The 25899-nt window shown below is 39.9% G+C and overlaps 1 protein-coding gene across 1 annotated transcript in view; it reads left to right on the top strand.

Moving 5' to 3' along the window:
- The first annotated feature begins 8911 nt into the window (after nt 1-8911).
- LOC124719822 (methylenetetrahydrofolate reductase) overlaps nt 8912-25899 on the top strand; it is an 80695-nt gene continuing 63707 nt past the window's right edge. Inside the window, exons 1-2 of the mRNA XM_047245011.1 lie at nt 8912-9047; nt 9730-9904. Of these exons, the coding sequence (XP_047100967.1) occupies nt 8912-9047; nt 9730-9904 (311 nt within the window). The remainder of the gene's footprint in view (nt 9048-9729; nt 9905-25899) is intronic.

Genomic DNA, 25899 nt, shown 5'->3' with positions numbered 1-25899 from the left:
CAATTGCTACCTCACGGCTGGATTCAAACCTTCCTAATGCGCATTCGTTCGCAGATAGTGCTTTTGTTTGTGCGTTTGTTATTAATATGTCGAAAAAGTGGTCAACAGCGACAATTATGAGATTCTTGGAGGTGTATCAAGAACGAGAATGCCTTTGGAACTACAAAATTTGAGACATGCTGCATTAATTGAAATAGTAAACAGTATGCGTGAATATGTACTTGGAATTTATGTAGCTACAACATAATTAAAATTCGAAGCTTCCAAAATGCTTACATGAATGAACATAAAAAAGTACTGAAATCACTTAAGAGTGGTGCATCTACAGACGGTATTTATACACCCAGCCTTGCTTTGTTTGAAGCTGCAGACCGGTTCTTAAAACATGTAGTCGAGACAAGAGAGACGAGAAACACTTTGGTAAGTAATATTTTACATTTATTATGTTTCCAAAACATCTTATTTTGTAATATGTACAGCCGTTTAATCAGCTGAGACAGGTGACGCCATTTTGCAAACTGCGCAATCACGATGAATTTGTAGCGTCCTGTGTGAACGGTAGCTCACAGCACCACTTCAGAATGACTTGACTTGTGGCGATACTTTCGTTGCGTGTGTAAACCCGGCTAAGCTTACTCCTATTATACAAATGGATTTTGTGCTTTGGTGTCTCCTTAATCTTTATTATGTTGTGTGCTTTCTTTTCGTGGCACACTGAAAAGCTACATAAGATCCTAATATTTTTTCTTACTAGCGTTGTCTTTACAAGATAGGCGAAATATCAGAAACTACAAAGTTATTTACCTATTACAGAAAAACCTAAACTATGCAAGAAATAATGAAAGTTATTTTAACTTAAAAAGGTCTGAGTTCTTCGATAAGAAAAATAATTTTTAAAGTTATTTGACACTCAGTAAGAAAACAGGCTGTAAAGGATAAAGGAGAAAACCGCTATTTACTGCGCTCTGGATATTCTTTAATTTTTTGTATGTTCTGAAATGTTTGGATGGCAGTTTCCCACACTTTCAGTTCATATGACTGTAAAGAATTTAGAACACAGTCATTTACAAGAGTTTTCACTATAAATTTTGCTGTGGAGAAACTCTATTATCACTGCTTGTTCCAATATTTTGCTATGGTATTTCTACTTTCCCGTAAAAATGATAGTCTGTCATAACCTCACTTCCACCGTTCAGATGGCGAACTTCTCAACAGATACCTACAACAACACAGGCAATTTTGGCACTGATGTGTAAACGAAAATGACCACTCCAAACACACGAGACTCAGTACGCGAATAAAATGCCAGGGGCGCTGCAGTAGACTCACTTGTCTCGAGTGGTCAATTGAGACAAGAAAGCCTATCATGTAAAAGGGCTGGCCGACTGTGCCTCGAAGGCAGCACAAGGAGCGATCTGAGACTGTTGGACTGTCAACAATCCCTCTAGCCATTACTGCCAGTAGAAGAATCCTAATGATGCCATTGCTTTTTTATTCAAGTAATTCTCCAGCTGGCCTCATGAGACTGAGTCGACCCCATTCCAGACCTTCTTAGTTCATAAAACTCCAAGAAGGTACTGGCAATCGAAGCCATCTTCTCCTGAACCTGAAGCCAGTGATGCTAACCATTCGACTGTCGGCAGCAGACTTTGGATAAAAACTACTTCGATCAGGGATGTAACTGCGCTATTAATAGTAAAATTAGGCTTTTTGCAGATGATGCGGTTATCTTCAATGAAGTACTAACTGAAAGAAGCTGCATAAATATTCAATCAAATCTTGATAAGATTTTAAGGTGGTGTAAGGATTGGCAACATGCTTTAAATTTTCAGAAATGTAAAATTTTGTGCTTCACAAAACGAAAAAGAAAAAGAAACGTGGTATCCTATGACTACAACATCAATGGGTCAGAGTTGGAATCGTCTAACTCATGTAAATACATGGGTGTAACACATTATTGGAATATGGTATAGAATGATTACTTAGGCTCAGTCATAGGTAAAGCGGGTGGTAGAATTCAGTTAATTGGTAGAATTGCAAACAGTCTACAAGGAAGACTGATTACAAATCACTTGTACAACTGGTTATTTATTTATTTATTTAGTTCTTTGATCATACGCAGTATAATGTACAAGTTGATACTGGACATAATTCTAGTCATTACGGTAGACAGTTTTTCGAGATTATCTGCAGTTCTGTGTGTTATATGATGGTTCTAGAATACTGCTCAAGTGTGTGGGACCCATATAGGCCTAACAGGGATAATGAACATATACAGAGAATGGCAGCACAAATGGTCACAGGTTTGTTCAATTTGTGGGAGAGTGTCACAGAGATGCTGAAAGAACTGAACTGGCAGACTCTTGAAGACAGAGGTAACCTATACTGGGAAAGTCTATTTATAAAGATTCAACAACTGTCTTTAAATGATTACTCTATGAATATACTATAGTCCGTACATATCACTCACGAAGGGATGGTTTGCGGAGTATGGCTGTAAATGTAGATGTGTGACAATGATGATGTGGATGATGTTTGGTTTGTGGGGCACTCAACTGCGCCATCATCAGCTCCTGTACAAAGTCCCAATTTTTACATGGTCAATTTTATTTTCAGAATCCAATCTAGTCACTTTCACAAATGATGATGATGATGATGAAATGATGAGGACAACACAAACACCCAGTACCTGGGCAGAGAAAATCCCCAACATGGCCGGGAATCGAACCCGGGACCCCGTGATCCAGAGGTAGCAACGCTAAAATGTAGATGTAGTTTACATAAACAGTTTCTTTTCAGCAGTGCAGCAGATGATTCAACTTTCAGCTTGCATTTTTCCTTGAATTGTAATGATTCCTTGCAAGGTAGGGCTACGTGGCCTACCACAAACATTCCATGGAAAAAAACTTGCGCCAATGAGTCTGAACAATGAATCAGTGCATCTAAGATTTACAAGTGGATAACTGCCACAGGCTACACGTCGAGACCAAACATGTGTCAAGTGGTGGCTTGGCGAGCACAACAGTCGTGATAATATGGGGCGGGCACACAGCGGTATGTAGTGCAAACTGTGCTCTGTCTTTCAAGAGAGAGAGATAGAGCAGTGGTTAGCACTCTGGACTCACATTAAGAAGGACTAAGGTTCAAACCCGCATCTGGCCATCCAGGTTTATGTTTCCTGTGATTTCTCTAAATTGCTTCAAGTAAATGCAACGATGGTTCCTTTGAAAGGGCATGCTGATTTCCTTCCCCATCTTTCTTTAACCTGAGCGTGTGTTCCATATCTAACAACCTCATTGTCGACGGGACTTTAAACACTTATCTCCTATTTCAAGGCATGAAGGAATAAATTTGTTATAGCCTCGATCATCAGCAAAGCCACTGACCGTACAGTGTTAATAGTGAAAATTTTCTATATGTTAATGACAATATTTTAACAAAATACGTCTCATAGATTTCTGTAGGGGTTTTCCGCGTCCTGAAGTTCCTGAACCTCACAAGGCTGCAGTCACGATTACGCCCATGTTTTAAATCATAGATATGTGTCTAAGATTTAGTCCAGTACCACATTTATGCTTATTATCGATCGTATGGAGTATCGAGTGATAACGGTGACTGAATTGACGATTTTTTGGTAGTGAGGTGTGTTGGGATCCTTGCTGTTCACATTTTATGTTAATGGCCATGCAGACAACATCGGTCTGTACACATTATTTTGAATAGCCCTCGTAGTAATGACATTTTCTCTTGTAAGCGTAGGCTTCCGCGGCCGTTGTCTTCTTCAATAAAATTCTTCAGGGTATCAGACCGCATCGTCATAATTTAAAATGCGCCAAGGTTTCGGCCACCGTTGCAGCTAGCCTTCATCAGGGCCTTACGTTAACTGCTAAATGAACACACTTGGTTCCTTAAATAGCTGCACGAGAAAACCGTGTTGTTACTTGATTGGCTGTAAAAGGAGGAGGGGTGAAAGGTATGCTTTATTGGTGTTTCCTTTATTATCTGTCATTGGCTGAAATAGCTGTTTTCTATTGGTCTTTATATTAATCCACCCCATTGGAGGAGACGGACGAATAGCGAACAGGTGATGGCTGTGACGTCACACTGTTTCCATGCTGTCCAGAAGCCGGCTGCGGCATGCCATTGCTTTGTGTGCTCGCGACCACTACTGCGGCTCTCCGCGTGTCTGCATGGGCCGCCACGGTTCTGCCGCCGCTCCGTAGCCCTGCTATTGCAGGCAGCCAAGACCTCGGAAGCTTGTACCCGTCCTCTCTATTCATGTTGGCAGGTCTTTTGGCTATTTCTATCGCCTCTCTAATCTTTCTTTTGAAAGTGAGAGGCTGTTTCGCCAGGACGCGGCCTTCTTGAAAAAATATTGGTTTCCCGCACTCGTCTCGGTGTTCCGCCACTGCCGACTTAGTGTGTTGTTTCAGGCGGATATATCTTTCATGCTCCGAGAGCCTTGTGCTAATCGGACGTCCCGTCTCACCTATGTAGATTAATCCACTTCTCCGTGGGGCCAGATGACGAAAGTATGGAGGCATTTGAGGAAACAGCCCTCCAGTCCGCACCATTACGTCCAAATTGTTGGCTTCGCTATGTCGATGATACTTTCGTCATCTGGCCCCACGGAGAAGAGGAGTTACAGAACTTCCACAAGCACCTTAACCAACAGCATAGGAAAATTCAGTTTACAATGGAAACAGAGAAGAATGGGGTGCTGCCTTTTCTCGCCGTGGAAGTTTATCGAAAACCTGATGGTAAACTTGGCCACAAAGTGTACAGGAAACCAACCAATACGGACAGGTACCTTCACGCCTCCTCCCACCATCACCCCACGCAGAAGAAGTCCGCCCTGCATACGCTAACGAAGAGAGCGTACAGGATAAGCGACGAAGAACATCTGAAGACAGAACTTGAACGCCTCAGGTCCATCTTCGGAACTAATGGCTATGGGAAGCAGATGATAGACAGCACCATGTCAACAAGGGAGAAGACTAATAGGGAAGAGGAGAAGGAGGCACAGAGCATTGCTGTGTTACCATATGTACAAGGGGTCACCGAACGTATTGGCAAAATTCTACGAAAAGCCGACATCAAACCAATTTTCCGAAGCAGAAACAAAATATCAGACATGCTCGGTTCTACCAAGGATGCAGTTGACAAACTACACACAGCTGGCGTGTATGAAATTGGTTGTGCGTGTGGATTAGTCTACATAGGTGAGACGGGACGTCCGATTAGCACAAGGCTCTCGGAGCATGAAGGTATATCCGCCTGAAACAACACACTAAGTCGGCAGTGGCGGAACACCGAGACGAGTGCGGGAAACCAATATTTTTTCAAGAAGGCCGCGTCCTGGCGAAACAGCCTCTCACTTTCAAAAGAAAGATTAGAGAGGCGATAGAAATAGCCAAAAGACCTGCCAACATGAATAGAGAGGACGGGTACAAGCTTCCGAGGTCTTGGCTGCCTGCAATAGCAGGGCTACGGAGCGGCGGCAGAGCCGTGGCGGCCCATGCAGACACGCGGAGAGCCGCAGTAGTGGTCGCGAGCACACAAAGCAATGGCACGCCGCAGCCGGCTTCTGGACAGCATGGAAACAGTGTGACGTCACAGCCATCACCTGTTCGCTATTCGTCCGTCTCCTCCAATGGGGTGGATTAATATAAAGACCAATAGAAAACAGCTATTTCAGCCAATGACAGATAATAAAGGAAACACCAATAAAGCATACCTTTCACCCCTCCTCCTCCTCCTTTTACAGCCAATCAAGTAACGACACGGTTTTCTCGTGCAGCTATTTAAGGAACCAAGTGTGTTCATTTAGCAGTTAACGTAAGGCCCTGATGAAGGCTAGCTGCAACGCTGGCCGAAACGTTGGCGCATTTTAAATTATGACGATGCGGTCTGATACCCTGAAGAATTTTATTGAAGAACATTTTCTCTTCTTATCAGAAGAATGGACACACTGTAACTATCCTGCAGTACAGGGCCAAAATTAAAACATCATTCACTTTCTCCAGCCCAGGAAAACTGAGCAAATCAGTGGGTGCCTTTGCTTCAGGTGTGGCCTAGGGTGAACCTTAGACGACACAAAAGCGCCTTTTTTTCATAGACGGTTCTCGAGAAATCTCAAAAACCTATGATTTTTGGATGTGAAAGGTATCAGTTGTGGGGATGGTCATTTCTATAATTTCTATTCGTGTCAGATCTTCAAATTTTTCCATATGTTCTTAAGATGATATGCTCGGGGAACTTGGAAACTTTTTTCTACATCATTATCCGTTTCCACAATCCAGAGCTTCAAATTTATTGTACCTATGCAAAAAGAAATGTCTTTTTTGCACCACAGGACGCAATTACCTAAATAACTAAGTATAGCAAACAGCTCCAATTCTACTTGTGCATTCCTTAAGCATTGAACTAGACACTCTGTTTTCTCATTTTCGAAAATATGTATTCGTTATGAAGATACATCCGAGAAACCATGAGTTTTGGGTGCTAAAAGTATCAGTTGTAGGGATGGCTATTTTAATAACTTCTTTCCATAGCAAATTTTTGCCGTATGCTCTGAAGATTACGTTCTCAGGGAAGCTTGAAACATTTTCCCAGTATCATTATTCGTAACTAAGATTCAGAGATTCAAACGTACTGGAGTTATGCAAGTAAAATATGCACATCATATCCTGTCTGAGGCGTAAACGTATTTTTGACTGACATGGTGAGCAAATGACAAAGCTGCTGGGGTCTTTGCAAGGTCACTGAGGGCACCAAACCATGTTTTTAGTCGTTATTTTTTCACCGATAAAACTTTATGACGTGATGTGTCTGTTTAATATCCACTTCACCTCTATACAGGCTGTCTTGCCCCGGTAGCTGAGTGGTCAGCGTGACAGACTGTCCATCCTAAGGGCCCGGGTTCGATTCCCGGCTGGGTCGGAAATTTTCTCCGCTCAGGGACTGGGTGTTGTGCTGTCCTAATCATCATCATTTCATCCCCATCGACGCGCAGGCGAACGGTCTACCCGACGGGAGGCCCTAGCCACACGACATTTCCATTATACCTGGAAAGTATTCGATGGTGCTACCTGGCGGCGTACAATAATTATTTTGTCACACGAAATTCTTTATACTTGCAAATAAAGCAAACACTGCATTTTTTGGTATACTGTAGGAGTAGCCTAAAAATGTTGTTCATTGTTATGTAAAGTATTGTAAAGCGAACTTGCATTGGATGGGAGACGATTTTGAATTAACCTTATATTCTGCGTACTTATTTGTTGTTTATATATATGTCAAAGCTTGTAAATGTATCGAAGTACAAACTATCAAAACTTTACTTTCAGTTTATAGAGAATACGTTTTATACTGTATAAATGGCACACACTGGTGTAGCAGGGAAAGAAATTGAACAAGCGGGAAAATGCTCTTGTCGGAGCACAAACAGAGTTGAAATCGGTCAATACCTGGCTGTAGCACTTTGTGTAGAGATATCAAATGGAATACTTACACGGACTAAATCGTAGATAAAACACGCCACAAACTTCGGTTTATGGGTTGAATATTTGGGAGATGCAATGAGTCGACAAAAGAGATAGCTGACAAATCATTTGTGCGACCCGTTTCAAAATATTGCTGAATTAGTTTGACCCGTTCGAAGCAGGACTAACAGCGGATGCTGAAAGTTTGCAGAGAAGGGTTCTAAAGTGGTCAGCAGTTAGTTTGATCCGTGGGAGTGTGTCACAGCGATGCTGAAGAAATTTAACTGGCAGATAAACATGGAAACTATCCTGAGGAAGCCTAACAACAAAATTTCCAGAACTGGCTTTAAATGACAACATAGGAATATGCTTTAATGTTACTTTAAATCCGTCTTGATTGCAATTTTTTTTTTATTATTATTCATATGACCGGTTTCGGTTCATTCAGAACCATCTTCAGATCTGATATTTAAGTTACAGGAGTAACCCGTCCAATTCAGCAACTTTCACATGCTACGTCACATGTGAAAGTTGCTGAATTGGACGAGTTACTCCTGTAACTTAAATATCAGATCTGAAGATGGTTCTGAATGAAACGAAACCGGTCATATGAATAAAAAAAAAAAAAAAAAATTTGCAATCAAGACGAATTTTAAGTAACATTATAAAATCACTGATTGCTGTTATCCCATAAGATATTATGTCTGTTTTTGCATAGGAATATGCTACAACACTTTACGATTGCTCTTGTAGGGATGTTGAGGATAAGATCAAATTAATTACAGTGTGTACAGAGGCATTTAAACAGACATTCTCTCCGCACTTCATTCGTGAATGGAACGGTAAGGAGCCCTAACAATTGGTACAGATGGAAGTACGTTTTGGCACGCAATTCATAGTAGGTTGCAGAGTATGGATGTAGACGTAGGCGTTAAGCGGTGACCAGTCGTTCTTCAGCAGCAAATGCTTGTCTCATGATACTTCCCTGTTTCACGGTCAGTACAGGCACCAAACGTAACAATGTAATGAACTGTCGTTGCCCATCCTCAGATGATAACGAATATCTTCACGATTCCTGTTTGTTAGTCATATAACTAAACTGTTGTCGCTAAGTAATCATTTCTTCCACATGTTTCTTTTTCCTGATAATAAGCATATAACAATGCTACCAGTACAGTGGCAAATTGCTTCTTTTTTGATAGAATAGGAGTTATGCCCCGCCATTGCTCGAAAGAAACCGAGGGCATACTGTCAAAATTGAGAGCCACGTCGGGCCCTCTGGTTGCCGTGTCGGGATCATTCTTCTATAGAGGCCTCTCAAATAGATAATGAACTCTATACCTTTTTTGTCAAGCTAGCTGACGTGGCAGTGAGCCAGTAGACTGTTTCCAGAGGGCAGTTGATCTCCCGGTGTTATGGTAAGGGGTATGTGTGCGAGTTTATGTTGCCTGTTGACGTCTATCTCGAAGGTGTTTGCATTCCAAGGTTGGCTACCCTACTGTATATTGTCAATTGTTACGAAGCCCAATAATCCAATTCCACGAGTGCAAGATGAGCTAGCGGGTGATTTGAACTGTCATTGGACTTAATGATTTTTGTTCAAAATGTAGAAGTACATCGAATGTCATTGTCTTTTTCCAATGAGAAAGCCATGATGGCAATATGCAGTATTCATTTCAATATTAACTTTCATAGTACATGCATGACTCTCGAAAAACGTCTTTTCACATTTATAGTATAGACCATATATAAATATGTGAATCGTAGAATATATTAATTACTTAGAGGCCTGTCTCATTTCATTCGGAATTAAATCACTTCAATATAATTCCACGTGTTTTGAGAAACCTTAACTAATGAGAACATTTTAACTGAAATTCCTATTTATGACTAAAAAAAAAAAAAAAATGTGTCTGAGCACACGAGACTCCGATTAGCTCCTTATTTATTCTCAACATCTTAGTAGTTGCATATCGAAAGCCCATAACCTTCACATTTTATGAGGTTAGTGCAGTGCCGATATTGATTATGTTTACGAACCATGTCTTTTTCACCATTTATATAATAGTGTTCTACAATTTTCTACCGATAAGGCCTAATTTTTGTCCGTAGCAAACAGTTTTTTTTTCTTCGCTTGATTTGTTCTTACGTAACATTTCCGGCAGTTTTATGTTGGAAAGGGTATAGAAAATGAGAGAACTGTTGCTCTCGAATTGTGAATTAACGAATGCTACAAATTTGGCAGACGGTGATCTTAAACTGGAGCTCTCGAGCCATCAAACGCCACTCATCAGAAATGAACGTGAACAGCAAAGTTTCGCAGAGAAAATCAAACGGATTACAGAACAAAAGAAACCGTCATATTCGTTTGAAATATCGCCAGCGAAATCCGAAAAGGATTTCCAACACTTAGTGAAGAGGTACTTTCAATAGTTTGTTCCTAGCAGTAATTACTTCTTAGACAAGTTTTCCTTGCAATGTGGGTAACTTCATACAGCAGACAAAATTAAATGCCTGTTACTTAGATAATGATACCACAGAGATCATTTAAACGTCTATTTTTGAGTAGTTTTATGCCATCATAATTTTATGCATAATTATCTTAGGCCTTTACAGCGATTCAGAGTGTGTGCATGAATGTAAGTTGCATGATTGTGTTGTTTTCCAGGAAAAGCAAATGCAAATAATTTTTAATTTGCGGCTAAAAAATGTCACATAACATTATTGATAGTTATACAAGATTTCTGTGTTTTTACCCTTTTGTTGTAAATCAACATAGTGTAAGTAGTGACAAAATACATGACATGAAAATACGGTAGTATATGCAGTGTCATAAAAATGAACTACTTGAACTTTCGTGAAACTGAGTAAATAGTCATTGCCTGTATATAAATACCATGTTTTTAGAGAGCCATATGACGACAGTTTTCCCTCATAATTGAATGTAGTAACTGGACAAATCCTCTTGAGTGAAGTTTACAGGTAAAGGACCAAACCCTTCCATATTGGAGCCAGCCAGGAGAATAATTGAAAAGTCTTATAATAGATCAACTCCATATAGTTACCGCGACATTATGCAATTCCAAATGAATAAATATGACTTACAGGTATCAGAATCAAACAATGGAAAATCCAGGCTGGAATGATGATAAATTGGTACTCACCATACAGAGGAGATGTTGAGTCACAGACAGGCATGACACCATAGGTAGAGATCATTTGGTAGACCCTGGCTGGGGCTTTAAGTTATTGAGCATGCGGAAGTACAATGAACTGAGATGGCACCTACAGATATGGCTGCTTTGCACTTAGAAATCTCCCATTATGTTGACCTGAATACTTTCACTCAGTATTTTCCTATGACATGGCCTTTTGGGAAATACAACTTAGGTGGAAAAAGTATTCTACAGAAGTGTGCAGTGAGAATGTTATGTAAAGTCAATAACAAAACACATTGCAGAAGTCTCTTCAGTGCTGTGGAATTCTTACGCTTAGTTGCCAGTATGGTCATTCCACCAGAAGTGAAAACAAACTCACCAAAAAATTAAAATCGTTGAGCATTGTAGGTGAGTGCATGGCAGTAGAGTTCAAAGTTGCATACACTGTATAAAATGTAGTCCCTGCATGGGAAAACAGTAATTGTTTTGTAAATGTGGATCCAAAAATGGAAGGAAACTTTTGAAAAACAGTTTGAAAAGGCAAGTTTCCTAAGATATGTTGTGGTTAATTTTTTTCTTTTTTTAGTATATCTGTTACTAATGTGGTACATAAAATTTAATTGTTGTGGTATAATGCACACATACCTGTTAATACAATCAAAAAATGTTAGTTTTATTGTCCTATTCCATCACCGGAAAACGTAAAAGTTTATCTTATTAAAAATACCATAATAAGCATATATTCAGTACAAGTGTGTGTTATAAGTAAGAAATACCAAGATAAATAATGTCACATGCAAATAATTAGTAATTTTAAAAATTTAATGTGTAATTTCATTTTTTATAGCTTGTCCCATTCCAGCACAGCTAGTTTGAAGACACTCAGAAAAACATTAATTATTCTCTGCTTTTAATTGACTTCAAGTTACTATTGTAATAAACTTAAAAACAGTGCTATGCTGTAAGTTTCAATGGAATTTTTCTTTCATGATGTCACTTAAGAACTGCCATGTATACTAGATCTTTAACTCCAGAGGAAAGCCAACTCTTGACATAAACTCGGATCAGGGGCAAGCACAGATGGTCACAAAGCACTGGAACTTCAAGATGGTGGAAAAAAAACTACCTGTATAAGGGAGTAAAGAAAGATGTTGATAACATCAATTAAATCAAATGGTCAGAGCTATAAAAACAGAATTTTGAAGCAACCCAGCAGAAGGAAATCGACAAATTTTTACTGAAGTTAGATGGAACAGATAAAAATGATAAATTGGGTGCTAATGTTATCCTGGGTGTCTTGCTTGCAGTATGCAAAGCAGGAGCAGCTAAGGAGGTTGTTCCCCTGTACAGACACACTGCAGACCTAGCCAGCTTTCTTCTTCTCAGCACATTTGCTCTTTTGTCCCACATGGTTGCTCCTTGAATCTGTTAATATCTTTGTTTCCACTGCTGTTAGCTTTCGTTTTTCTTTTTTGTTTCTGCTCTGATTTCTGCTGCATGCGTTGTAAAAGGATGTATCGTTGTTTCATATACAGGGTTATTATAATTAAAGTTAAACTTTCAAAACGCTGTAGAAATAACACCGCTGGTTAGAATGATGTCAAATTGCAACAGAATATTATCGGAGAAGGAGGAAAACGTATGGCAGAAAAAAATAGTGTGAAAATTGATCAATAGATGGTGCTACATGCATCAGAATACATAAATGAAAACACCTGTCACGACCCATGAAGTTGATATAAATACACCAGGTACACGGGTTTTCCTCCTTTCGCGTCCATGACGTTCGCCGTGACTGTCTCAAGGCAGGATCGTGCTCCGCTTGTAAAGCTGTATTACAAGAATGATGACTGTGCACACGTCGCTCTGCAGAAGTTCCGGATACTGAAGGGTTTGAAAAAAGGTGTTGGTCCGCTGACTGTCGTGGGTCTGGAGAAAATGGTTTGGAAATTCGAAAAGACAGGTTCTTTTGGTGTGCATTCTGGTAGAAGGAAGCACTGAATTGACTCGATGTCAGTGGAAGCAGTGGCCACAGCAGGAGGAGACGAGTGGTGGTGTGCAAACGTGTAGTGCGTGGAGAATTGCCCTAACAGTGAGCACGGTGTGTAAAATCCTACGAAACATCCTTCTTTGCTATCCATTCAAAATTACCCATTTGCACGAGTTGCTTCGTGTTGACCTGCCAGCAAGAGAAACCTTTGCTTTGGAATTTCTTGCTCGCATAGAAGTGGACAGTGAGTGGCCGTGGAAGATTTTGTGGATATACGAAGCCCGCTTCCATCTGACAGGATATGTCAATACACAGAACTGTCAATATGGGCAACAGAAAATAGCCAGTACCACTTCATCCTGAAAAGGTCACTGTGTGGTGTGGGTTTACGGCATCATTTATCGTAGGGCCATATTTTTTCGAAGACATGTGCTTCTGGTCCTGTTACCTGTACCATCATTGGTAAGTGCTACGAGTGTCTTTTGCGCAAGCACGTTGCTCCAGCTCTCCAACAGCGTAGATGTGTGGATGCAATCATTTTTATGAAAGATGGCGGACAACTCCACACATTGAGAATACAGTTAAGCAGCTGCTGAAGCACCATTTTGGAAGTGCTAGAACTATCAACTGCCATTTCCCTACAGTCTGGCTGTCCCAATCACCTGATCTTAATCCGTGTGATCTCTGGCTGTAGGGCTATCTGAAAGGTGTTCAGCGCTCTGATAGCAAACTTAGCTGCATTGAAGGCACAGGGAAATTAATAATCTGATTTGATTTTGATTGATGCTTTTTATGCGGTTTTTGGCATCATGACAATTAATAGCCAATGAGACAGATGCTTTTTATGTGTTTTTTTCCGCAGGACAATTAAAAACCGATGTGATTGATGCTTTTTATGCGGTTTTTGGCATCGGGACGATTAAAAACCGATGTGAGTGATTCTTTTTGTGTGGTTTTTGCCTCAGGACAACTAAAAATGGATTTTTCTCATCCAATGTGATATGACCTTGCCATGGTGTGTGGGCTTTCGTAACTAACAGTATCACACCTGTACACCCATGCACACTCAGTAGTACAGTTTATTTAACATCAGCTGTACACCTTAGGCATTGTTGTATGATTCATTTGTCATCTGTATTCGACCACTGTTAAATTATGATGCTTACAGCCCCATCTATTTCTACATTTTGTAACTATTTATTTTCTACTGCCATATGTTTTCCTGCTTCTCCGATAACATTCCGTTGCAATTTGATGTCATTCTGACCAGTAGTATTTATTCTATAGTGGTTTGAAAGTTTAATTGTACTTTAATTGTAATCACCCTGTATTTTTATTTTCCCCTCAGTTGCTATAAATTTGTTTCTCCATACAGTATTTTGCAGGCATCTGGCAACCATTACTACCTTTGTCACTTGATTTTTCATTTCCATGGTTAAGTCTCTACAGCTGGTGATAACTGTCCCTAGATAATTAAAGCTCATCACTTGTTCAATTTACACACCAGCTACTTTTAGTTTACATTGTACAAGTGCTTTTAATATTATCATACTCTGATTTTTTAGAAGCGATTTCAATGTTACATTAATTCCCAATTTAATAGATTAGATTAGAGTCAGTTTTCGTTCCATAGACCCAAAAATGAAATTATTCTCATGGGTGTGGAACAAGTCAGAAAATGTAAAATAAAAAAATGTAAAACATTTGAGTATAATACTCATTACCCTTATCATTTGTCAGAGGGTTGTCAAAATAGGTGAATACGTTATAGTAACATGGAACTGGTAATATTTAAAGAATTAATACACTGTCAAAATGAAATTTAGTTCTGCACTTTTAATAAATTTATCACACACAAAATACCTAATCTTTAAATGTTGTGACCAAGTGCTGTCAAAACTGGAATGTAACAGATGTTTTTACCGAAGCTGGTCTAACAGTCCCTGTTAAGAGAGTCATCTACAGAGTAGGAGGAGTTGCCTACCAAAAAGTCTTTAAGGCTCTGTTTAGACCAAGTTTTTAATGGTTACTGGCAATTTATTGAAAATCAGTGTTCCTAAATATTGGACCCCGTTTTGGACAAAGGTAAGTGATTTTACGTCTTTGTGTAGATTGTTCTTGTTCCTGGTATTGATACTGTGTATTGAGCTATTGGTTGGAAATAGATATATATTGATTGCAATAAATTTCATTGAGGAATAAATACACTGAGATGCAGTGGTTAGAATACAAAGTTCCTTGAACAGGTTTCTACATGATGTTCTTGAATTTACACCATAAATGAGTCTTATGACATGCTTTTGCACACTAAAAACTTTTGCTTGGTTTGATGAGTTACCCCAAAAATATGGTCCTATATGACAACACAAAATGAAAGTAAGCAAAGTATGCAAGTTTTTTCATATTTATATCTCCTATCTCTGACATCATTCTCACTGCAAATACAGACTCATTTAGGTGCTTCAGCAATTCTGTGGTATGCCCTTCCCAACTGAATGTATTATTGAGTTGTAATTCTGTAAATGTAACACTGTCAACCTCTTCTTGAACACAAACTTTTCAAATATTTTTGAAAAAGCTGGCAAAAGTGTAATTGGTCGATAGTTTGAAGGTATTTCTTTGTACCCCTTCTTGTAAAGAGGCTTAACTTCAACATATTTTAGTCAGTCTGGAAATGATCCTTTGATAAGAGATTGATTACACAAGTAACTTAAGATAGAACTCAACTCGCAGGAGCGCTCTTCGATTAACTTTGCTGATACATTATCATAACCAAAAAAAAAATGTTCAAATGTGTGTGAAACCTTATGGGACTTAACTGCTAAGGTCATCAGTCCCTAAGCTTACACATTACTTAACCTAAATTATCCTAAGGACAAACACACACACCAGTGACCGTGGGAGGACTCGAACCTCCGCCAGGACCAGCCGCACAGTCCATATCATAACCATTAGAATACTTGATTTTAAGGTTTTTATGATGGACGTTACTTCTTTGGGAGTGAGAACCTGATAACCCTAAGCTCTCAGAAACAGAAAAAAAGTACTTGTTTAGGAGATTTGCAACACTATATGCACTTGTTACCAATGCCTAATTTATTTTTGGAGGTATCTTTACCTCTTCCTTTTTTGGCCCACCTGTCTGTCCTCACTATATCCCAGATAGTTTTTATTTTGTTGCCTGATGTAATTATCTTTTTCTCATAATAAAGCTGCTTAGATTTCTGGATTACTTGCTCCAATATTTTGCAGTATTTTTTGTGATGCATTACAGTGCTAACATCAGAGCTGTTTGTTGGTAGTAGATAACAGTCTCCTTTTTGTACCACATGATATCTTTATATTCATTGTGTAAAGCATGATTTATTTTTAAACTTCCGTTTTATTTGAATTACCTTTTTCAGAAAAGTTTTCAAAAGAGGAAGTAACTTTGTTAGTGAATTAGAAGTACTATAAACATCTATCCACTTCATGTGTTTGAACAATCTCCTAAAATTCTCAATTTTTGACTCATTTGTTATCCTCCTGCATTAAGATTTAATAGAATTTTTTTCATCACGAGTTTCAACATTTAACACAAGATGGTGTATGTCATGATCAGAGAGCTCATTTACGTTTGGTTTTGTGATATGACTTTATTCCCTAGATTTGGCTACAAAGATATTATCAATAGCAGTCTCAGAGCATTTAGATACCCTAGTTGCAAAGTTCACAGTAGGAATCCAATTGAATGACACTATTATTGATTAAATAATTGTTCACTGACAGAGATTTTCAATAAAGCCACATTAAAATCACTAGCAACCACTATTTCTTTGCTTTTTGCTGTGAGATGGAACAACAGAGCTTCCAGATTTTTTAATGATGCGGTTAAAGTTTGCTGAAGATGCCCTGTATATACATACAACTGTAAGGGACTTGCTATGAAATACTACTGCTGTCGTACAAGCTTCTAAGTGCCGCTCTGAGCAAAATTTATTAATATCAATATTCTTGCATCAAAACAGTGTCTGACAAATGTGGCAACTCCTCTTTTTTCCCATATTTTCACTGCAGAAGTAAGAAGCTACCTTGAATCCTGTAACATTTAACATATCTATTAAATTGGTGAAGTAATGTTTGTAAATTATCTGTGTTATTTGCTATCAGTACAGGATCATCAGTGTGACATATATTATTTAACACTTTATTTCCATTTTATAGCCCAGTATCTTCCTTACATCATCAAAGGTGTGGTCCGTTATTAAATTGAACAGGAGCAATGAGTCATCTTGCCTAATCCCTTTATGTAGTATAATTTCATCTGTGATTCCTTTGTGTGTTTTAATTCTCGTTTTATTACATATATATATCTTCCCTGATTTTTCACTAAATTCATGGCTTTTGACAAGTCAACAAAGCACAGGTAGGCTGGGTTATTAAACTCTTTGATTTTCTCCACAGTCTGCCTTAAAGTGAAAATAGCATCTGTTGTCCTCCTGTTTTTCCCGAATCCCTGCTGTTTTACTATTTCTATATGATGCTGCATTCGGTCTAACTACTGATGTTAACAGTTTTAAGGTGGTATTGAGCGATGTAATTCTCTGGTAATTATGGAATACTTGGTTATCTCATTTCCATTCTGTTGGTATCCTGCCTTCCCTTGTGATACTATTAAAAAGGACGAAGTTGTTGATATAATTCCTGTCCCCTGTATTTAATTAAATAATTGTATGGGCCACCTGGCCATGGAGATTTTCTATTTTTAAGTCTTTTTACTGCAGTGCATATTTCCTTATTTAGTTGTCATCTTCCGTGCTTTGTTGACTAGTTCCAATTTCCACCTTTGCTACATCCTTATACTGTAATTTAAAATAATTTTCCCAGTGAATTTTGCTCATTCCAAAGCTTTCCTATATCACTTCCAATAATCCTGCGAGTTTCCAGTGTCATTAAGGGTGGGAGCCTTGCCGACAACAAGTTAGCTGTGCAAGAATTTATGATCTTACCAACAGGTGCAAGAAGTTTTACAGAGACCTTGAAAATTGGTTATGAAGTGTATCACAACCTGAAGAGTGTCATCAAGATCCGTATTGGTCTTGGCGCTATAGCTGCAGAAGATGAAGGAGATTTTGCATCTAATGTTCTGAACACTAAGGCTGTCCTTACTCTTGTTTCAGAAACTGATGCAGGAGAAAGCTATACTGGTCTTTGGAGATTGGAGTGGATGTTGTAGCATCAGAATTTTAACCCTAACTCTGATAAAAGCATAGGAAAACTTGGGATCATTATATTGAGTTTATCAAGGAATACCGAATGCTATCTACTGAGGACCCATTTGATCAAGATCACTTTTAAGCATGGGCCCATTTCACATCACAAGTGAAGCTCGGAGATGATCCAACAGTTACTAACACCTCCACATCTTCTGTTGGCACGGAACATCATCTCTCGCCTGCCACGTGTGGAATGTTTACTGCGGAATTGTCGGCCGTCCACGGGCTCTCTGTTTTATTAAAGATTCTTCCGTTACCCGAGTTTTGTTACGTATGGACTCGATGAGGGGGCTTTTATGTATGGACTCGATGAGTGGGCTTCAGGCTATCGCTCACCATTTTTTCTGCCACCCCGCGGTCTGTGCCATCCACAGCCTTATTGCTCATCTTGGTGATGCCGCTTGTTTGGTCGACTTCCTTTGGGTTTCTGGCCACTTAGGTATCCCAGGCAATGAACTTTCTGGGAGGAGTGATCACCTACTCCCCGTTCCCCATGACCCCTCCGGGGCAGTTTTACAGCTTTACATCAAATCCCTTTTTGCTCAATTGTGGGCCTCCTCTCGGGAGGCCCCATCGCCCCACCCCCCCCCCACATCTAACAAAATTTGCATCATCGAGGAGACTCCTGCCGTGTGGCGTTCTTACCTCTGCATCTCCTGGCAGTAATCTACCATCCTTTGCCGTCTTTGTATTGGCCGTAGTAGGTTGACCCGTGGTTTTTTACTCTGCAGTGAGCTGTGCCCCCCCCCTCCCCCCTGCCTTTTTGTACTTGTGGGGGCTCTACTCACAGTGATCCACATTTTGCTGGATTGTCTTTGCCTTTTGGCCCTTCACACTAAATATGTCCCTCCACCTTCCTCGTGTGGTTATGTCGGTTCTCGGTTTTCTTCACGAAAGTTGTTCATACTCTCTGGTATAAGTCTTCGAATCTTCATCTGGAATTAGTCCCTCAGTTAGCATAGGCGTTGGTTTGGAGGCCTTGACCTTGCATCCTCACCGGCCACATTCTCCCTGCCTTTTCTATACATTTTTGTCTGGTCTGTTCTGCTGCCCTGACATCCCTTTTCCCTCTTTGTTTGCATGTTGACTGAATTGTGCTGTTTGTGTTGTACATCCCTTGCTTCCTGCCGTCCTAGATCGTGGGACTGATGACCCCACTGTTTGGTCCCTTCCCTCAAACCGACCGACCAACAATTGCTAACCCCAAATGTGTTGACCAGAAATGAAGGCTCGCAACAGTCTGTTACTGAAACTAAACCAGTTTTGTGTTATAACAAAAAGCATACAAGCACGCCTGGTGGAGACCGATGGTTTGGCGCACAACGCTGCCTCTCAGATCTGGGGAGACAAAAGTCATATTTGTAACTGATCTTGTTGTGGATCTCTGAACAGGAAAGATTAAAACAGATACTCCATGTCCTTCAGAGTGATTGGCCAAATAGAATCACTTTCTGTGGACTGAAGAAGAACTTGGATCTGCTGCAAAGAATGCGGGCAAGAATTTTCACAATCCTTTCTAAATGTTTCATTGTGTCTGTTGGAGCAATTTGATGCCTGGAATTTAAGGAAATGTACTGCCCCATTAATCAAATCACTAAAATGGCAGATGTTAGCAATAATTGTATTGGAAACTGTTCACTGAACACGGTATGTTTAGAGTGAGAATTATCATACCTGTTGGGGAATGTAAAATATTTCTGTTGTGATATTTCCAAACTGACATATTTGAATGCTTTGTTGCACTGTGGTCTTCATTCCTGAACAACTAAGTTTATGTTGTAAAGTCAGTGAAGTAATAAACTGTCAGGATTTTCACCTATTAATGTGTATGAGGAATTGATAAACATTTATTATTTGTTGTGGCAATATTTATAGCATCCAATATTCCTTTATACACTCTCTTCTGACAATAAAAATAGATCATTTTAAATTTTTTATGTCTTAAGTAATGACTGATATTTATTAAGTTACGAGTTTTTCTTCACATTTCTTCAATTCACAGTTGGCCTAGTGTGCTTAAAGTGATTACATTATATATAATATTATCCTAATACATCAAGGTATTAAGTTCATGGGAAAGGCAGAGTTGATGGGGTTGGTTGTGAACTTTAATTTTATTTATTTATTTGTCCTTAGACCATTCAGAACAACAGTATTGGACATGTCAGAAATATACATAAATAAAACAAACAAAGTAGGGTAGGATTAGGCGAGGATACGGCACAGTGTCGGCTGTGGACTAATAAATGAAACCGTACCAGAATTAACATTAGCAACTAGGGAATACTGTGGAAAACCCAAGTCAGGATGGCCAGACGGGTAATAGACCCCACATCTCCTGAATGTGAGTGTAGTGCATTAAGACTGGCATAGCCACCTCATTAGGTACACGATTGGAAGTGAAATCACAAATACAAAGGCAACATTGTCATGTTCTTGATAGTTAGAGAAGAATAACCTATTTTTTCCTTTTGCTGAAAATCAATGCAACTCAAACAAATGGTATGGCATGTGATTTTTGATGGAAAGTATCAGGTTACAAATGCAGTTTCCTTTATGAGACTGCCACAAACACAGAGAAAAGCAACTGTAGTGACGTGTTGTCTCAGGGATCAAGATGGACAGCATGTCTTGATGCATCTATTCATGATATTCATGCAATATCTGACACATTGTACACATCTCCTTATACAATAATTTAGAAACAACATTATGTCACCAAAAATGCTTTTGAATTTAACTGTGTTCGAGGGAAAACAGCAACAGTGATTCCTGAGCACATGCTAAGTAATGAAGTCAGTAGTCAAACAAGTGATGAAAAGAAAAATATTCATGTGGGTTCCTTCATTGTTGACAAATTTTGGACATAAAAGTTCATTAACCTTTTACATTCTAACAGTTGTCAAAAATGCACAAGAAGTGACCTCTTGAGGGAAAGCAGTGTAGACAATTGGAATAACTGGACTTAATGATACCAGATGTCAGCTTCATCCCATAATGATGTAGCATGTGGTGCCATGCGTGCGCAAACGGGAACTGAGTCTGAGTTAGGTTGGAAGGCAACTGCCGGGTTGCGAGTTGGTGAAGCCAACAAATGCTAATATGAAATCTTCAGTACGGCATATACTTATCTGTAACATAGCCTGACATCTACCTCAGGTTGAAAGGTTATTTCGGTTGCGAGTTAGCAAACCTGTGTCAGACACTTCAGTTATTTTAACAAATTTACCTTGAAAGTGATATACTTAAAATTCTCAGTATGCCTGATATTGATCATCAACAAAGATTTTTCATTCCCTGTTTTTGACATCAATGACATTTCATAAGCTGGCATATTTTTGTTAAAGTGTAAAATTTGTTTATTTGTTCATGTTTATTTTCAAAAGAAAACATGCTAAAATGAAATTTTTCTACCAGTACCATTAGTTCATTTGAAAGAATAGTTTTATTATTAAAATAACAGATGGAAATTTAAAAAAATCAGATTGAACTGTTCACAGTCCCTTTCATGCATGAACAGTTTCAGAATCCAGTTGGGTATAATTTGTATGCTATGTAACAACAGATGTATTTTATATCCTGTCTGAGTCCCATTCTGTCACACATCTATTTTTACTTGTTTACTCAATACTAAAGGACATTTCTATAATTTCATTACTCTAAAATTACATTTAAGCCCATAAAATTTTGTGGTCATGGAAAGTATTCCTGTTTCAGTGCAAATTTAATTTTGGAATATGAAACATGTTAATTGTCATGCTACCCTGTCACATGGAATGGCCCAATACATTTACTTCCTAATGTTAATTATGGTTAATAATGAATGAATTTAGAGTGAACTGCAAAACTCAAAACACAAGACTAGAAGGTCCGCAGCTCGTGGTCTACTGGCTAGCATTGCTGCCTCTGGATCACTGGGCTGCGCAGTTTGAGGCGCCACGTCACGGATTGTGCAGCCACTCCCGCCGGATGTTCAAGTCCTCCCTCGGGCACGAGTGTGTGTGTTGTCCTTAGCGTAAGTTAGATTAAGTTAGTTAATGCAGTGTGTAAGTCTAGGAACCGATGGCCTCAGCAGTTTGGTCCCTTAAGAATTCACACACACACACACACACACACACACATACACACACACACACACACACACAGATCTGGATCACGGGGTTCGAGGTTCGATTCCCGGCCGGGTTGGGGATTTTCTCTGCCTGGGGACTGGTTGTTTGTGTTGTCCTCATCATTTCATCATAATCATTCGTGACAGTGGCTAGGTTGGATTGTTAAAGAATTGGACTGTCTAAAATTTTGGACTTGGCACATGTGCTGACGACCACACAGTTAAACGCCTCACAAACCAAACAACATCATCATCATCATCGTCGTCATCGTCATCAAACAAAACTAAAGGTGAAAATATTTCCATATAGGTTATGCATTCCCGTCTTGGATTCAGAATGAAATACTATATTCTGGTGCAAATATCTATGACAGATTGGCAGCTGAAAGATGATGGGAAATTGAAAATCACCAAGTATTCAAAACTAAAGTAAGATAGTGCTTTAGTGGCCACTCCTCCTATCATTCCGTAGAATATTCAGACTGGGAATGTAAAGCATATGTTAATATCAAAAATAAGCTTTTAATTTTTCCAGTATGCAGATGCCTGGTAGTGGTCTCTGTAATCCATAAAATTACACAAATTCTCAGTATGAAGTAGTAGATAAAACAGCAGCTGAGTAGTACAGAATCTCATTAAAAGTACCTGGACACCTACTAGTGGACGTTACTGTGAGGTGTGTCCACCCTTCGCTTTTATGTTGGCTCGACACTGCCGGGGATATTTTCACCGAGGTGTCTGAATGTCTGTGCAAGAATGGCTGTCCATTCTTCCTCACGAGCTGAAACCAGAGAAGGTAGTGGTGTCGGACAGTGAGGTCCGGAGTGAAGTCGACGTTGTAACTCGTCCCAGAGGTCTTCCATTTAGTTCGTGCTGGCAGCCTGGGAAGGTCAGTCCATTTCAGGAATGTTATTGTCTACAAATCATCGCTCACAGATGCCGCTTTACGATTTGGTGCACTTCGTGCCGATACAAACGACCGAAATATCTGAACTGTTCCTCTGCTGTACACAGTATGAGATGATGTAAACTGGGTTCGTATCTTTCCACGTTTACGTGTTTTATGTGTGGCTCGATCATTGTACCCCATTCTTTGTAGCTCCGTATGTGCTGTCATTATCGTACCTGCACTGCTCGTAGCTCTTTGAAACTCACCAGTGAATCCTACTGATTTGACGTAACTTTGTACAACTACTCTCCACAATGTTCGGCAGCCCCCATTGACGGTACGTGATGCCTACCCAGACGTGCCAACTCTCCTGATTTAAGCGGGAGACTCCCGATTTTTCCTTCTTCCTCCCGATCTCCCGACCGTGACGATGACCGATCTCCTGATTTTCAGAGCAGTTTCAATACTTTCCTTACTATTTGAAAATCCTGCGCCTTTGATATATTGGTGGATGACAAGGTACAGCTGCTACTCGTCTATATTAACTCGGTAGATCGGTGCGGTGGCTGTCGGGAGCGGCAGTAGGCTTAGCTCGCGCTTCGTATCTACGAGGAAGTGAGGAACTTATCGTTGGCAGCATTCGGAGATGAATGAATATCTTTCAACTAGTGCCAATTTCCTTCGATTCTGGTAGCACCGGCACAATCGTAAAGTTATCGTGGACGAGGAGTAGTTGATAGTTGTTCCGAGCAAAGTGATTAACATTGTTGTGTCTACAAGGCAGTGTTGCCAACTTAGGGGATTTCCCCCTAAATTTAGGGGGAATTGAGCTGCCTAGGGGGAAGTTAGAGAGATAATGTTTCAGGGGGGAAAAATATTTAGGGTTACTACCCTCCCCTCCCCACCCCTCCGCGCTCGACAATTTCATTCTCGACTCCCTTTTACCCCCCCCCCCCCCTCCCCCCCCTCCGCTCGCTTACCCGACGGTGTGACAAATTATTTAGGGGAATTTGAAGTGCAATATAGGGGGAAACGGTGCACCAGGGTTGGCACCATTGCTACAAGACCATTGTCTAGAACGTAGAACCATTGTGTTCTCGGATCTGCTGCACAATTTGTGTACTCTGTAGTAGTTGCTGGCTGCGTATCGTGGAGGTGTCGATTATTTTTCATGCAGAATGGCGAAGAAATACGATCCAGTGTAGTATAAGGAAGAGTTTCCACATTTAAGTGAATCGAGGAAGGGACAAACTTTCACATTTTGTAGTGTATGTAGATGTGACTTTTCAGTGGCTCGTGGCGGGAAATGTGACATTCTTAAACATGTGCAAACTAAAAAACACAGGGAGAGTGTCCACTGTGTAGAACAGAACCAGAAACTTAACTTCTCGTGTAAACCACAAAATTTAGATTCTGTGACAAATGCCGAGGCTTTATTTACCTCATTTATTGTAGAGCATAACTCGACTATAAACTGTGCCGACACGCTGGTCCTTTGTTTCGCAAAATGTTTCCCGATTCTGAAATTGCGAAACGATATGGGTGCACCAGGTACAGGTATTGAATTATTGGAACTTTGTCAGGGATGTGTTGTAATTCACAATAGTACAGTGCTAAAATTCTCCTGATATTTCACTTTTGAAATTTGCCATGTCTGCCTACCTGGTGTTGGTTTAGCTGTGTTTGTCCCTTCACATTTCCACTTCACAGATGCTCCACTGACAGTTGACGTGGACAGCTTTAGAGGGGTTGCAATGTCCCTGATAGGTATGTCGGGTGACATCCAACAAGTATTCCACATTCAAAGCCACTGAGCTCTTCTGCCCCAAATGTTCTGCTGTCAGTGCTTCTGTACCCACAACACAGTACTCTGCACCTCCTCTTGTACTGGCAGGTTCAGCTCTTATGTCATCTAGTGGTCAATTCCACTTTGCATAGTGGTGTCTGGAAACTTTTAATTCTACAGTGTACGTCATTCACTTCTGGTCTGTCCAGCATTTCAGTAGCAATGGAACTGCAGACAGTAGAGCACCATCCGTTCGCACACTGCACGTTTGCCCTAAACGGTGAGTCTTGCGTGAAGAATATTTTGTCGTCATTCCGGTCACTCGGCTCGTGAGTCCCGATACGATCCTACTATCGGTTACGACTTTCGGAAGCTGCCGGATTCTGACGAAGGATCGAGGACACCTGAAAACATTGTCTTGATCCGTGCGTCGACGTACACACTGCCACGAGCCTGTCACAAAAAAATGTTATGTCGGGATTTAAAATTCTGACTGTGTAAAATGCTGGTCGTCGGGCAGACAAAAGGTAGGGATTTTCAACAAGGAGAAGACGTCGTCGTGTGGGTGTGAGTGATCTTTGAAGATTACTCAAATGCAGTAGTGTTTTGCCAATGAACCCCTACCCCCCAATCCTTTACAGAATCGTACTCCCTCACATAAAACATTGTATCACCTGAACTGTGTCGTGCAGTGATATAAATTTTCAGGTACATTCAACGAAATATGTGGATACTCTCTGCAAAATATTTTCCAAATAGTTAGTAGTAAAGCAGTTATAAATTAAGTTGTCGTGCTTGATGCTGAACTTTATTGCACGGACAGTGAAAGTGTAGTAAGCGATAAACTTTTTCCCTCCTTTCGTTATTTTGTTGTTGGGTGGGGGGGACAGGGTGTCAGCAAGAAAAGTTTTGAAATTATGTGTGCAAGTTTGTTGAAACTATTAAGTGCTCTCATTCTAAAATACTGGACGAATATAGTCTGCGTACTCTGCACACGTCAAGTTCTGCTGCCTCGAGACATACACACACTTTCCAAGCTTAATGCTTTTCTTATTGGATTAAGACTTTAATGTAAGTTTGAACCTCTTAATGGAGAGATTATGTCAGCATTGTAAATTTCATCAATAATTGCACGAAATATGGCGAATCAAATTTTTGTTTCCTCTGAAAGCCATTAGATATGCAACCTGAAACTGGCATCTTGCACTATTTTAGTGGTTTATTAA

Source organism: Schistocerca piceifrons, chromosome 11 (assembly GCF_021461385.2).
Source record: "Schistocerca piceifrons isolate TAMUIC-IGC-003096 chromosome 11, iqSchPice1.1, whole genome shotgun sequence".
Lineage (NCBI taxonomy): Eukaryota > Metazoa > Arthropoda > Insecta > Orthoptera > Acrididae > Schistocerca > Schistocerca piceifrons.
The sequence above is the reverse complement of the archived record's forward strand: the minus strand, read 5'-3'. Positions and strand labels throughout refer to the sequence as shown.